Source organism: Cebus imitator, unplaced genomic scaffold (genome assembly GCF_001604975.1).
Source record: "Cebus imitator isolate Cc_AM_T3 unplaced genomic scaffold, Cebus_imitator-1.0 Scaffold237, whole genome shotgun sequence".
Lineage (NCBI taxonomy): Eukaryota > Metazoa > Chordata > Mammalia > Primates > Cebidae > Cebus > Cebus imitator.
The window spans coordinates 3,911,598-3,926,014 of NW_016107552.1; the positions used below are offsets into that span (position 1 = coordinate 3,911,598).

Sequence of the window (14,417 nt, forward strand, 5' to 3'; positions counted from 1 at the left end):
AAAAAAAAAAAAAAAAAAAAAAAAAAACAGAAAAAATCCTTTATTGTAAATCAGTAAACTTAAGTATGTGATTCCTAGTCCGGCAAATTCACTGAACTTAAGGAGGGAGATGTGAGAGCCCTGATTTCAAGCCATTCAGACATTCTGGAGGCCCGTGCTTATGAATAGTGGGGAATGGAGGGGTAGTCTTGAGGGACCAGGCCCTCAACCAGTGGTTTCTCAGGCTATCTCTATATAGATAATGTCAGGTCTTAAAAACACCCAGCTGATGTCTACTGCAGAACTGACTGCTTGCTTGGTCACACAAGTCTTCTTTGTTGATTGCTGTGTTGTGAGAGCAGAGGAAAAACACAGTTTGACTTTTTTTTCCTATATAAAACATGTATAGCAGCTAGAGATACCATGGAGAATCCAGTGCCTTCCCTGCCTGCAAACGCTTTTTTTTTTTCCAACCAACACTAAGACAGTTTCTAAGGGCCGCAAATACTTTATCTAATCCATATGGTAGAACTTCTCAGGAACCTAAATATAAAACCAAATTAAGCTAACTAAGAAGCAAGGCCAGACACTAGGGGACTGGGAAAAGGACATTCCCACTTTTGGAATGTATTAAAGGAAGGCTTTATTTCTAAAAATGGAAGTCCACTGTGAGATCTCCCTAAGTGCATGCTCAGTGTCTATCCACATTACCCAGTCTCCCTAGGAAATGCTGCCCTCACGCATCATGAGTCAGCTCATCCGCTCCGTGCTATGACTGCTCAGCAAGATAGACAAGGGCAAGCCATCCCAGACTCTTGCACAGAACTTGTAAAAAAGAAGGGCCTCTCCAGGCACGGTGGCTCACACTGGTAATCCCAGCACTTTGGGAAGCCGAGGCAGGTGGATCATTTGAGGTCAGGAGTTCAAGACCAGCCTGACCAACAACATGGTGAAACCCCATCTCTACTAAAAATACACACACAAACGAAATTAAATTAAAAATTAGCTGGGCATGGGAGTGCATGCCTATAATCTTAGCTACTTGGAAGGCTGAGGCAGGAGAACTGCTTGAACCTGGGAGGCAGAGGTTGCAGTGGGCTGAGATCAAGCTACTGTACTCCAGCTTGGGTGACAAAGCAAGACTCTGTCTCAAAAAAATATAAAAAATTAAAATAAAGGGCCTCCTAGAAATTTATTACAGATTTATCAACTCTGTCACTGAAGACAGGAATGCTGTCTTCTTAAGACAATTATTAAGACAGCATTCCTGTCTTCAGTGAGAGAGTTGATAAATCTCCTATAATGAATTCTTTTCCTTTGGATTTTATGTAAGCCCTGTTACTGGGATCAGATGCAGCAAGACAGAGAAGGCCAGGCAAGGCCTCATGGCCTCACAGGATCTCTCCACGCTGCAAGGGGAAGGGGTGGCAGTGGGTGTAGGAAGAGCAGGGGCCAAGCCCACTTCATCCCCAGGCAGTAACAAGGCCCCTTTCCATAAGACACAAGACAAATCTGTATTTTAAAACCTGTGCATGAAGAACACCTACCTTGGGCCTTGAGAATAGCAGCTTTTCCTCGGCCAGCCCCTGAGCCTTGGTTTTTATTTTTCATGCTCTTTAACATGGGTGCATTCTTCAGCATGTCAGGCAAAATCAGAAAGCGAATTTTGCTGCCACGGATGTATACCTGCTCCAGCTGTGCCACTCGGCCATCTCTGTATGTGACTGTGATGTTGGACATCTGGAAGGAAATCACCAGATAACCAGTTAACGGTCAACAGCACCAGTGCTGGGGAGGGCCATGGCTGTTGGGAGGGTTAAGTCCTGAAAAGCAGACTGACGTTGTGACAAGCTGGTGAATTACTCGGCAATGGTCAGTACTAACTGTGTACGCCAGGGACTGCACTGAGCACTTTACCTAAACAGTCCTCACAACACCTCCAGTGTGGGTATGAGTACCCATTTTTATGGGTTAAAAAAACCAATGCAGTTATCCAAGGTCAAACAGCTGGAATGCAGGGAACTCCAGATTTGAACCAGCTGGTCTAGCTTCAGAGCCTTAGCTCTGCTGTACTGCGTGCTGAGGAAACACGTGAAGAGCTCTTCAAGGTGCTAGACCCTAACTAAAACAGCTTCAAACTGCTAGTCCAACTGTGTCTTCCCCTGCATTGCCTGGCAGTCAGATTTCAAAGGTACCACGAAGGTCATGAGTATATACCAGATGCGGTTCTGACCCTCCAGAGTGCATACTCTAGAAGGTGAGACAGAACCCTCTAGCTTGAGTGACTAGGGATTGAGATACGGAGGACACCCAGCGTGTACAGGTACCACAGGACCTATACAGAGGGCCTGAAATTACAAGCAGGCACTTGGGCAGAAGTCTACAGGACGCGAGGACCAGAGCAGTCGAATAATGACCCTGGACAGGGCTGTTATTTCAGATAAAGGGTCACTCAAGTTTGTTGACAGTGGAAAGATCAACAGGGTTAAGGCAGCACTTAGGAAAGATAAATGTGTCAACATGGATAGACTGTAGGCTGGACAAATGGAGAGCCTGGAGTTGAGACCAGCTTAGCATGGGAGGGTGACACCAATCTGCCAGCATCAACCTCAACAAGCACCACATTTACAGAAAAAGCAGCTTTTACTGTATGAACCTTCTGAAGTGAGAGGACTCTAATTTATTCAGAATGGGTCAGCCTATATTGTTGAGAGAAGTGCTTGTCTCCCCAGATTTGTCTGGCTAGTTGCCATCTTATACTCATTCATTCTTTTCCTCAAGTGCTAGCTAACTGGCTACCCAGCCTCTGTTTGAACACTCAGTGAGAAAAGAGCAACTATGGGCTGGGTGTGGTGGCTAATGTCTATAATATCAACACTTTGAGAGGTCATGGTGGGAGGATCACTTGAGCTCAGGAGTTTGAGACCAGCCTGGGCCACACAGTGAGACCTTGTCTCTACAAAAATAAGCTGGGTGTGGTGGCAGGTGCCTGTAGTCCAGCTACTTGGGAGGTTGAGGTGGGTGGATCACTTGGGTCTGGGTGGTCGAGGCTGCAGGGAGCTGTGATAACGCCACTGCATTCCAGCCTGGGCCACAGAGCAGGATCCTCTCAAAAAGCAAACAAAACGATGCTCTGAGGCCACCCTGCTGTATATGAGCAGTTTCTAGAGGAATGTTTTCTAGAGCTTCCACTCACTATCACTGTTTTACCTTCAGGGCAACAGGGCTCCAGTTTTCCATAAATCTTCTGCTCCAGGCTCCTCAATCCCAGCTGCTTACCAAATTTTCATCCAGTTCCCAAGTCCTTGCCAATCCTTTACTTCCCCTGAAGAATACCATAACCTCTAGTGCCACAAATGAATGCCAGGTATGGTTAAACTACCCAAGAGAGAAACTAGATACAACTCAGGCTCACCCAAATCTGTCTGACAGTTAGTTAAAATGTGTTTTGGGGCTGGGCGTGGTGGCTCACGCCCATGATCTCAGCACTTTGGGAGGCCAAGGCAGGGGGGTCACCCGAGGTTGAGACCAGCCTGGCCAACATGGTGAAACTCCATCTCTACAAAAAATACAAAAATCAGCCAGGAATGGTGGCAGGCGCCTGTAGTCCCAGCTACTGGGGAGGCTGAGGCAGGAGAATCGCTTGAACTGGGGAGGCGGAGGTTGCAGTGAACAAAGATTGCACCACTGCACTCCAGCCTGGGCGACAGAGCAAGACTCCAACTCAAAAAAAAAAAAAAAAAAAAAAAAAAAACCAAAAAAAAAAAAAAAAAAAAAAAAAAGAAGGAGAAAAAAAAAAAAAAAAAAAAAAAAAAAAAGGGGGGGGGGTGTTTGGCGGCCTCTGCCACACTCATGACTCAGTAGAAGACATAAAATAGGCCTGAAGACCTACAGGTGAGACCCAGCTCTGCCATTTGTCAGATATGTTAACTCCAGGTATACTTCCAGGCTTCTCCCAGCCTCAGTTCCCTCACCTACAAAGCTGGGGAAAATACAAGAGAACAAAGCCAACATTTACTGAACACTTATTAGAGATCAAGTGCTGGCCCAGGTGATTTCCCCACAGCAGTTCATGTTACCCCACAAAACCCTACAAGGTGGAGAGATGAAGTGGCATAGCCATTCAGAGGCAGATCGGTGCCCAGAAATCCAAGCCCTTTCCCTCTATTCTCCTGCTTGAGATCACACCACTCTTACATGGCCTGGCTGGAGTTTGAACCCAGTTCTGTCTAACTCTAAACTCACATTCTTAATTACTTCATCTGATCACACTTCCTGAAACTGTTAAAAAGCAAATTAGGCCAGAAGCAGTGCTTCATGCCTGTAATCCTAGCACTTTGGGAGGCCAAGGTGGGAGGACTGCTTGATGTCAGGAATTTGAGACCAGCCTGGGAAGTGCAGCAAGATTCCATGCCTACAAAAAGTCAAAAAAATTAGCTTAGTGTGGTGGTGCATGCCTGTGGTCACAGCAACTTGGGAGGCTGAGGTGGGAGGATGGCTGGAGCCTAGGAATTCAAGGCTGCAGTGAGCTATGATTATGACACTGTACTCCAGCCTGGGCAACAGAGTAAGACTCTGTCATTAAAAAGAAAAGAAACAAAACACAACAGCCAAGTAAACAAGGAAAAATATGTCTAAATGCTGTCTCTATTGCCTAACACATAATAGAGACTCAGTAAATGCTAAAGCTGATTGACACTTAAAATGTGTTTTAGGAGCTGTGCCATTGCTAAGCCACACTCCCTCCAGCACCATAGGGGCACATCTCACTCCTTCCCTGTCAGAAGCTGTTACAACAAGACTTAATCTAGGCATTTCCATAAATGAACTATGTCCTGGCTGAAGCAGGAGACTCCAGTACCATTTGACTCCTATTTCAACCCTAAGAATCAGGCTCACTATTGCTCTCGCTTTCCCTGCAGCGCTGGCTGATGAGAACAGCTGGCTGTAGACAAAACCCCAGTCTCACTGCACACATGCCTGCTAGAGCTTGCTAATAAGCCTGAGCTGTGTTTGGATCATACGCCAAAGGCAGCAACTGTTGAGTAAACCAGATTTTAATCAAAGCCAGGCAGGAACACCCAGTTTAATCAACTTTCCTCAACAGCCACAATGAAACACAGATGGTATAAGCCAGGTGCCCAACTGAAATGACATCCTGGGGGAGAGGGAGAGAATCTTTGTAGTATAGTCAAAGCGGTGGGAGTTTCTCAGATACCTGGGCCAAGACGGAAAAAGTTAGCTCCAGGACTGTGAAGGTGCACTGGGATGTCTCAGGTCTGTCAATACACCAGAAATGCACAAACTCTTTAGGACAATTTCACACATACACAAAGGCAGAGACGCTTGGTTGCCACTGCTATTATATGAATACCAACTGATGCATGATGAATGCATTCCATGCATTCATCCACTCACAAACAGTTCAGGAAAAAAAAGCATACAATAGTTAAATTCAATCACATTGAATTCAGAGGTTTCAAAAACTTTCCTAGCAATAGTTATGGGCAATATTCTGGCCCAATCATGTGAGAGTTTCTTTTTGTTTTGTTTTGTTTTTTGAGACAGAGTCTCACTCTGTAGCCCAGGCTGGAGTGCAGTGGCACGATCTCGGCTTACTGTAACCTCCACCTCCTGGGTCCTGGTTCAAGCAATTCTCTTGCCTCAGCCTCCTGAGTAGCTGGGATTATAGGCAAGGGCCACCATGCCCAGCTAATTTCTATATTTTTAGTAGAGATGGGGTTTCACCATATTGGCCAGGCTCGTCTTAAACTCCTGACCTTGTGATCTACCTGCTTCGGCCTCCCAAAGTGCTGGGATTACAGGTGTGAGCCACTACACCCAACCAAGAGTTTCTTTTGGGTTCTAATTTTTATACAGTGACACAATACCATCTTCCACAAGAGACCATCTTTTTTTCCAAAGATGGCTATTCTGCCACAGCCAAGAAAACAGATTTCAAACAGTCCCATCAGCGATTGGGTGGTCATGTCAAAGCCCCAAAAGCACAATGTCTGCTTGTGCAGAACTCTACACCAATTTCTCCCACTAAAACTTCTAACAGGTCACTTAGAATATAGTGAAATGGGTATGACCATTATTTGCTTGTATCATTTATAATTTGGTTCAATTTTCACAAAATTGGGGACATACCTTGGAGCTTTGTTATTTTTCTCACACTTATGCCAGCAGCATTTTGACAGACATCGGACATTCACCTACGTAATTTTACTAGATTAATAATATTCTTTGTAATGTACCCCAATTTTTTAACCATAATTTATTCAACTCTAGTATTAGAAACGTTGGTTTTCATTATTAATAACAGCACTGCAGAGGCAGGTAAGGTGGTGTGCACCTGTAGTCCTAACTGGAAGGCTGAGCAGTGAGGATTGCTTGAGCCTAGGAGTTTGAGGCTGCAGTGAGCTATGATCATGCCACTGAACACTAGCCTGGGTGACAGAGGCAGTCTCTTAAACAAANAAAAAAAAAAAAAAAAAAAAAAAAAAAAAAAAAAAAAAAAAAAAAAAAAAAAAAAAAAAAAAAGCAGCACTGCAACGAATACCTTTGTACATAAACATTTGTCCATAATTTTGAACTGGTTCCTAAAAGTAGAATTATTGTTTTTTTTAAGACAGGGTCTTGCTCTGTCGCTGAGGTCCAGGGTAAATGCAGTGGCACGATCACAGCTCACTGCAGCCTTCACCTCCTGGTCTCAAGTGATCCTCCCACCTCAGTCTCCTGAGTAGCTGGACTACAGGCACATGCCATCACACCAAGCTAATGTTTTGCAGAGTCAGGGCCTCATTCACCCAGATTGGTCTCCAACTCTTGGACTCAAGCGGTCCTCCCACCTCAGTCTCTCAAGTGCTGGGGTTACACATGTGAGCCAGTGTGCTGGGCCTAGAGTTTCTAAATTAAAATTAAGTCTTCTACTCTGGTATATGTTAAATGCACTTCCAGAAAGGATATATGAATTTACACTTCTACTGGCAGTGTAGCAAGAAACCTGTGTAGCATTAATTTTATTTTGCCAATTTTCAAGTTTAGACATTCTTACTGTTATTTGCTTATCTGCTGGATAATGGTATTTTGGTCAGCAACAGACTACATACATGACAGTGGTCCCATAGGATTACAATTCTGTATTGTTACAGTACCTTTTCTGTTTACATACACAAATACACTACTGTGTTACAGCTGCCTACAGTAATCAGTATGGTAACATGCTGTACAGGGTTTGTAGAACATACAGTCTAGTTATACCATCTAGGCTTATGTATGTACAATCTATGAGGTTTACTCAATGACGAAATCACCCAATGCATCTCTCAGAACATATCAGGCAGCACTGTCAGGCAACACATGACTGTACTTTTTCTTGTGTGAATTATCCATTTTATGACTCTATTTTTAATTGGAGTATATGAAATACAACAACTTCCCTTCATAAAAAAAAATTATGAGATGTTCTAAGCGTCCTAAGTGTTCACAACTAGCTAGGCTAGAAGACTTTGTAGAGTTCGCTAAGAATCTATGAAGGAACCTCTGGGAACCTTTCACAAGGGATTCCTGATAAAATCCACACCCATTAACTCCCGTCTACATTAACTACAGAAATACGGTCTAGTCTATAAGATAAATTTTGTGTTTATTCCTACTCATTCCTTATCTTAAAGCTCCTTTAATGGCTTTTAGTATTTGACCAAATATCTGACTACAAATATTCTTTCTTAATTTGTTCTGATTTTGATTAAAAAAAAAAAAAAACAAACAAACCAAAAAAACCCCTCAGTTTCCCCTTGACACTGAATATCAACAGGATGCTTCAGGCTAATGGTGAGTACAAATAGCCAATAACAGAAACTTCCCATTTGGGGACCTCTAGCTTTAAGACATCCATCCCTGGGATGGAAGAGATCAGTGATGTCCCACCTCTGCTACAAACAAAAATTGGCTAAAAAGGACCCCATGAAGAGCAATGGGGGGCCCTGCTCAACCCCATCCACACTGGGCCCTTAGGAGATGCTCACAGCAACAGAAGTAGGGCACCATCATGTAGAGCTGATGCCATATCCTGCAGCACTGGCCACTAGTGGATGCTTGGCTTACAGCTGTGGGAACCAGAAGGCGAACAAAAGCTCCCTGCCTTCCCAGCTGAACCTCAGATGCATACCTTCTGACCCAATAAGCACCATTTCAGGGACCTTGGCCTAGGTTTCACATATACATATTTCCTTCTAAAAAAAAATACACACAGACGACAGACAGGGTCTATGTTGCCCAGGCTGGTCTCGAACTCTTGGGCTCAAGTGACCCTCTTGCCCCAGCCTCCCAAAGTGCTAGGATTACAGGCATGAGTCAACATGCCTGGCCATCTTTTACATATGCAAATGTCAAAAACAGTGCTATGGTAACAGGGTACCTTAAAGCTACCTGAGGGATCATAAAAGCATATTTTGTATACGGGGCTGTTGTTGAGAACATCCTCTAATAGTGTCTCCTGTATCAGTGCCAGGAAATCCACCTGATTGCTATTTTAACTTAAGAACACTATGCATTTTGGAACTGATGATCTTCCCTGCTTAACCTTACACTGGAATATACCTTTATTTGTATACAGGGATTCAGCTTTACATTTCTGGATACTGACTACTGGGCTTCATTTTATGTTCTACCCCAACTTACATGCACCATTAATCTATTTATCTATTTTTATCCTGCCATGGAATCTTTTTAATTTTAGAGATAGGGTCTTGCTTTGTTACCCAGGCTGGAGTGCAGTGTTGCGACCAGAGCTTACTGCAGCCTGAACTGCTAAGTGTGCTCAAGTGATCCCTTTGCCTCAGCCTATGGAGTAGCTGGGACTACAAGCATAAGCCATCACATCCAGCTGATTTTTAAACTTTTTTTTGTTTTTTTTTTTTTTTTGAAGAGACAGGGTCTAACTATTTCTGAAAGGGGACAGAATAAAAAGTAAATACTAAAACCCCAAAACAGGGAAGGTGTGGCTCAGGCCTGTAATTCCAATACTTTGGGAGGCTGAGGTGGGATGATCACTTAAGTCCAGGAGTGCAAGACTAGCCTGGGCAACAGAGTGAGATCCTCTATTTAAAAAATAAATAGGCCAGGCGCGACGGCTCATGCCTGCAATCCCAGCACTCTGGGAGGCAGAGATGGATGAATCACCTAAGGTCGGGAGCTCGAGACCAGCCTGACCAACATAGAAAACCCCCCGTCTCTACTAAAAATACAAAATTAGCCAGGCATGGTGGCGCATGCCTATAATCCCAGCTACTTGGTAGGCTGATGCAGGAGAATCTCTTGATCCTGTGAGGCAGAGGTTGTAGTGAGCTGGAATCATGCCATTACACTCCAGCCTGGGCAATAACAGCAAAACTTTGTCTCAAAAAATAATAGTAATAAAAATAAATGAAGAGGAATAATAAAACCTCAAAACAGGGAGTGCATATTCAGGGTAACTTCAATCTATGCTCCTAAAAAAGAAAAAAAAAAAGATAAAACCCTAAAAACATGCAGGGAAAAGAGTCCATACCAACAGCCAAAAGTTGTTTCGGTGGGACTCTCTCATCTTTTCCAAATCTTTGTGCTGTGCTTTTGTGTGTGTGCGTGTGAGATCTGGCTGGAGTGCAGTGGCGCCATCATAGCTCACTGCAGCCTTGACCTCCTGGGCTCAAGTAATCCTCCTATCTTCCCCTCCACCTGAATGGCTGGGACTATAGGCATGTACCACCACACCGATCTAATTTATTTTATTTTTTTTTTAGAGACAAGGTCTTGCCATGTTGCCTAGGTTGGTCTTGAACTCCTGGGCTCAAGTGATCCTCCTGCCTCAGCCTCTCAAAGTGTTGAAACTACAGGGGCAGCCACCCCACCTGGTCCCACCCCACTTTTGTAACAGAAAACGTTACTGAACAAGCAAGAAAAAGTGCTGAGAGGATGTTCTCATTCCCAAAAGGCAGAATGATTGGGTCTGGGAAGGACAGACAGCATATGGTGTACCACAGGAGCCATAAGCCTCACAGCCTGAGATGTGCTGAACAAACTAAACTGTGTTCAGTGTTCACCCACTGCTGGCTTTAACTACGCCACAGTCTGCTGGTTCTTATTCAATGTGCCTAGGTTTTGGTAGACCCAGTGAAGCCTCTACATCCTGTTATGGATTAAACCACGTTTCTCACGTTGAAGTCCTAATACCCAGTACCTCAGAATGTGATCATACTTAGAGACAAAAAAAATCTTTACAGCCCAGATGTAGTGGCTCCAGCACTTTGAGACACCAAAGCAGGAGGATCACTTGTGGCCACAAGTTTGACACTGGCCTGAAAAACGTATCAAGACCACACCTCTACAAAAAATTTAAAAATTAGCCAGGTATGGTGGTGCACACTGGTAGTCCCGGCTACTCGGAAGGCTGCGGTGAAAGGAACTCTTGAGCTATGATCAAACCACTGCACCCCAGCCTGGTCAACAAAGCAAGACTTAGCCTCAAAAAAACAAAAAGACTGGGTGCAGTGGCTCATACATACAATCCTAGCACTTTGGGAGGCTGAGGCAGGCAGATTGCCTGAGCTCAGGAGTTCAAGACCAGCCTGGGCAACATGGTGAAACCCCGTCTCTACTAAAAATACAAAAATTAGCTGGGCATGGTGGTGGTGGGCATCTGTAGTCTCAGTTACTCGGGAGGCTGAGGCAGGAGAATTGCTTGAACCCAGGAGGCAGAGGTTGCAGTGAGCTGAGATTGCTCCATGGAAATCCAGCTGGGAGACAAGAGCAAAATTCTGTCTCAAAAACAAACAAACACAACTTTACAGACATAATTATGTTAAGATGAAGTCATTGGGACGAGCCCTAATCCAATATGCCTGGTATCCTTATAAGAAGAGATGTGGACAGAAACACTATAGAAGGAAGACCAAGTGAAGACACAGGGAGAAGAGAGCCATCTATAAGCAAAGCCTGGAACAGATCCTTCCTTGACATCCCTCAGAAGAAACCAGTCTTGCCAACACCTTGATCTCAGGCTTCCAACCTTCAGAACTATGAGGAAATAAATTTGTGTTGTTTAAGCTGCCCAGTCTGTGGAACTCTGTTATGGCAGCACCAGCACACAAATACAAGAAGGGAGGCAGGTGGTTGCCCCCCACCTGTGGTCAGGTATGTGACATGCATCCTCTGCACTACGGTTCCTCCTGCCGCCAATGAGCTATTTTTATCCCTGATTTAGAGGAGGGACCAGAGGATGAGGGAGGTCCAAAGCTCACCCTAAGTCACAGTAGGTGACAGGCTACAAGCGGATTCCAGGTCTGTCTGACACCAAGGTCTGTGCACTTTGTGTCACGTTGACTGCGTCTCTGAATGACCACCAAGGTCATCTGGTTAGACATCTTCACGTTACGGATGGGATGTCAAAGGCCCTGGAACCCCAGCAAGTTGTCCAAATACATACAGCTAGTTGAAAAACTCATTAAGATTCACTATCCCAAATCTTGCATTTTCCTCAGGATGAGTACGCCTTAGGCCAGAGGACTGGATCTATGAAGGACAGATGATAAACTGATCCACCAACAATCTATTTATAGATGATAGACCTATCTACTGTCAGTAAACTGATCTATTAACAGTGATGTGATAAACCTGAGTCACCAGAGGTCTACTTCTCTGCATGCCAGGGAACTGACCAAGCTTGTCAACCTTGAAGGAAAATGACAGACGCTCACAGCTACAAAAAAAATCACAAATAAATGATCCCTGCAAAGCAATGGATGGTTAGGATGCCTGACTGTGGTGTAAGACGCTTTACCTCTCTGACCTTCTCATCTGGAAAAAAGCAGTAGGAACCGTATGTTAAATACTTACAATATGTGAGACACTGAGCTAGTACTGCACATGTGTAACTCATCTGATCTTTCTAAAAGTCCCGGAGGTGTAGACATTACTCCTGTGGCAGTCTCAGGGATGTGCTAATCAGATCTCCCTTCAAAAGAGAACAGGATATGAGGAGTGCAGGCAGCCAGCAGTCTCCATCTTATTCAACCTGAGGCTACTCTCTCCCCAGGCTGCCAGCCAATGGACTGAACACACCAGAGGTACGAGTCCACCCATTTCTGCCCCATGCCAGACTCTTCCAATGAGCAATCGCTGCTTTGCTGAGACTTCCTCGAAACTGCGCTGTAGTCTAAGGCTCTTCCTGCTCAATCCTCTTTCCTTTCCCTTCTCTTTTCACCAGCCAGACCAGCTTCACAGACTGAAAATTTCCCTACCTAGTACTGTTTCCTTGCTATTTTATCCTTCTCATTTCTCCCAATAAATACCTTGCATACTTCTGTCTTGGCATCCACGTCAAAGAACCCAAAACAGTATCACCCCCATTTTACAGATGAGAAAACTGAGTGGTTAATACAATTAAGGTCATATAATTAGGATTCAAACTCACATCTCTGACTCCCAAGCCCAAGTTTTTAACCAACAGTTTAAACAAAGAAAGTGTGAAGATATAATTGAAAAACAATACTCTAAAAATTCAGATGACTATGCAAAAGGCCAAGTTGTGCCATAAGAAGGAAACCATATCAGGAAAACGACTCCATTATTTATCATCAGAGTGATGAGTCCTTTAATCTCATTCTCCCTATTTTATGGATGTCAAGACTATCACCAAACCTGCTTACCTCACAAGGTAGTTGCAATCATCAAATGAGATTCTCCCTCCAAGAGAAAAGGGAAACAAATACAGTATGTGAGAAGATTCTGCTAACCACAAGGCAAGTGGAGGCAAATGGATAATGGCTCTGAATCTGAAGGATTCTACTGAAGTAGCACTTCTCTCAAATAGGCCCCCAACTCTGGGGATGGAAAAAACAAAAAGGACAAAGTAAAATATTCGAAACCTCCGAATGGCTTTCCTGCCTCAAGACTGTGCCTTGTTCATGCCCACATTCCCAGAACCCATAACAGCGCCTGGCATGCATTAGGCGCTCAGAAAATCACTGCTGAAAAATAAAAAATAAATAAGAAAAATAAAAATAAGAAAAAAACAAAAAAAGAAAATCATTGCTGAATGAGAATAATTTTTTTTCAAAGACCCCCACACCTTTCCGTTCCTCTGAGACACAGGTCCATTCCTTCCACATAGCCTCATGTGCAAAGCAGGATACCTGGCAGTTCATGTTGTCCTCTGCTTCAATGAGCTTCCCACGATATACCTCGCCGGTGTTCGTTTCGCAGGTCACAATGTGGCCCTCGGCCTCATGCAGTACTTTAATCGGCACACCAATAGACATCTTGGCAGGAAGAGTTCTACAGTGACAGAGACAACAGTCAGTTCATCTTTCAGAGACTGAGAAGGCATGCGGCACATACCGTGCTTCCTTCAAGGCCTGGCCCTCCATAAAACTTAGCAAAAATGCCAAAACTGAGTTTTTTTTTTTTTTTTTGAGCCACAGTCTCACTCTGTTGCCAAGGCTGGAGTGCAGTGGCATGATCTAGGCTCACCATAACCTCTGCCCCCCGGGTTCACGCGATTCTCCTGCCCCACCAAGTCAGGCTAATTTTTTTTGTATTTTTAGTAGAGATGGGGTTTCACCGTGTTAGCCAGAATGGTCTCAATCTCCTGGTCTCATGAACCACCCATCTTGGTCTCCCAAGTGCTGGGATTACAGGTGTGAGCCACTGTGCTCGGCCCAAAGCTACATTATCTACAAAAAACAAAACAAAAACAACTCAGCTCCTGGCTTGGAGGAAACTATCTGGCAAATATGTGCAAGATGTGGGGTGAGAAGGAACGGTGGGCTGGACAGAGGTAAAAATTGAAATGAAAAGAGAGCATCTCTCATCGACCACATGTCCCTGCTACCCTATGCCCCTTAATCTTCATCTAACTGACCACTAGCCAATACTGTTCATGTCGGGGAGAGGGGGTTGGAATGTTATTTGTTGCATTGTTATTGTCAACCTGTAATTGTACATGATTACATTTTGAAAATAATATAGGCCCGAGCTGTCCAATACAGCTCATGTCCACATGTAGCTATTTAAATTAAACTTACTTAAAACAAAATAAAATTAAAATAAAAAACCCAGTCTCAATCCCAGTGGCCATATTCCAAGTGCTCAATGGCCATATGTAGCTAGTGGCTCCCCTATGGAAGGTGCAGATACAGACCAAAGGACCCATGCACATCTAGGAGAGGAGGCTACACTTTTAATTCAGCCCTTTTACCCTTCACTTACTTTACCATCAAGGATGAGAAAATATCAAAGTGACAATGTGCTATATTCAGGAAACGCTTGTCATGGAGGAAAATCAGGGAAATCACCTGATTTGACCTAGTTAAAAGAATCAAGCAGCCGGGCGTGGTGGCTCACGCCTGTAATCCAAGCACTTTGGAGGCCAAGGCGGGCGGATCGCCTGAGGT

General features: G+C 44.2%; 1 protein-coding gene across 2 annotated transcripts in view; it reads right to left on the minus strand.

Annotated features, from left to right (window-relative positions):
• The window catches only part of SNRPD3 (small nuclear ribonucleoprotein D3 polypeptide), an 18,358-nt gene that overhangs the window by 2,673 nt on the left and 1,268 nt on the right, over positions 1-14,417 (minus strand). For both annotated transcript variants that reach the window (XM_017498134.2, XM_017498133.2), the window contains 2 exons: positions 13,158-13,299; positions 1,527-1,719 (listed from right to left, as the gene is read on the minus strand). In XM_017498134.2, the coding sequence (XP_017353623.1) occupies positions 1,527-1,719; positions 13,158-13,283 (319 nt within the window). In that variant the 5' untranslated portion in view covers positions 13,284-13,299. The remainder of the gene's footprint in view (positions 1-1,526; positions 1,720-13,157; positions 13,300-14,417) is intronic.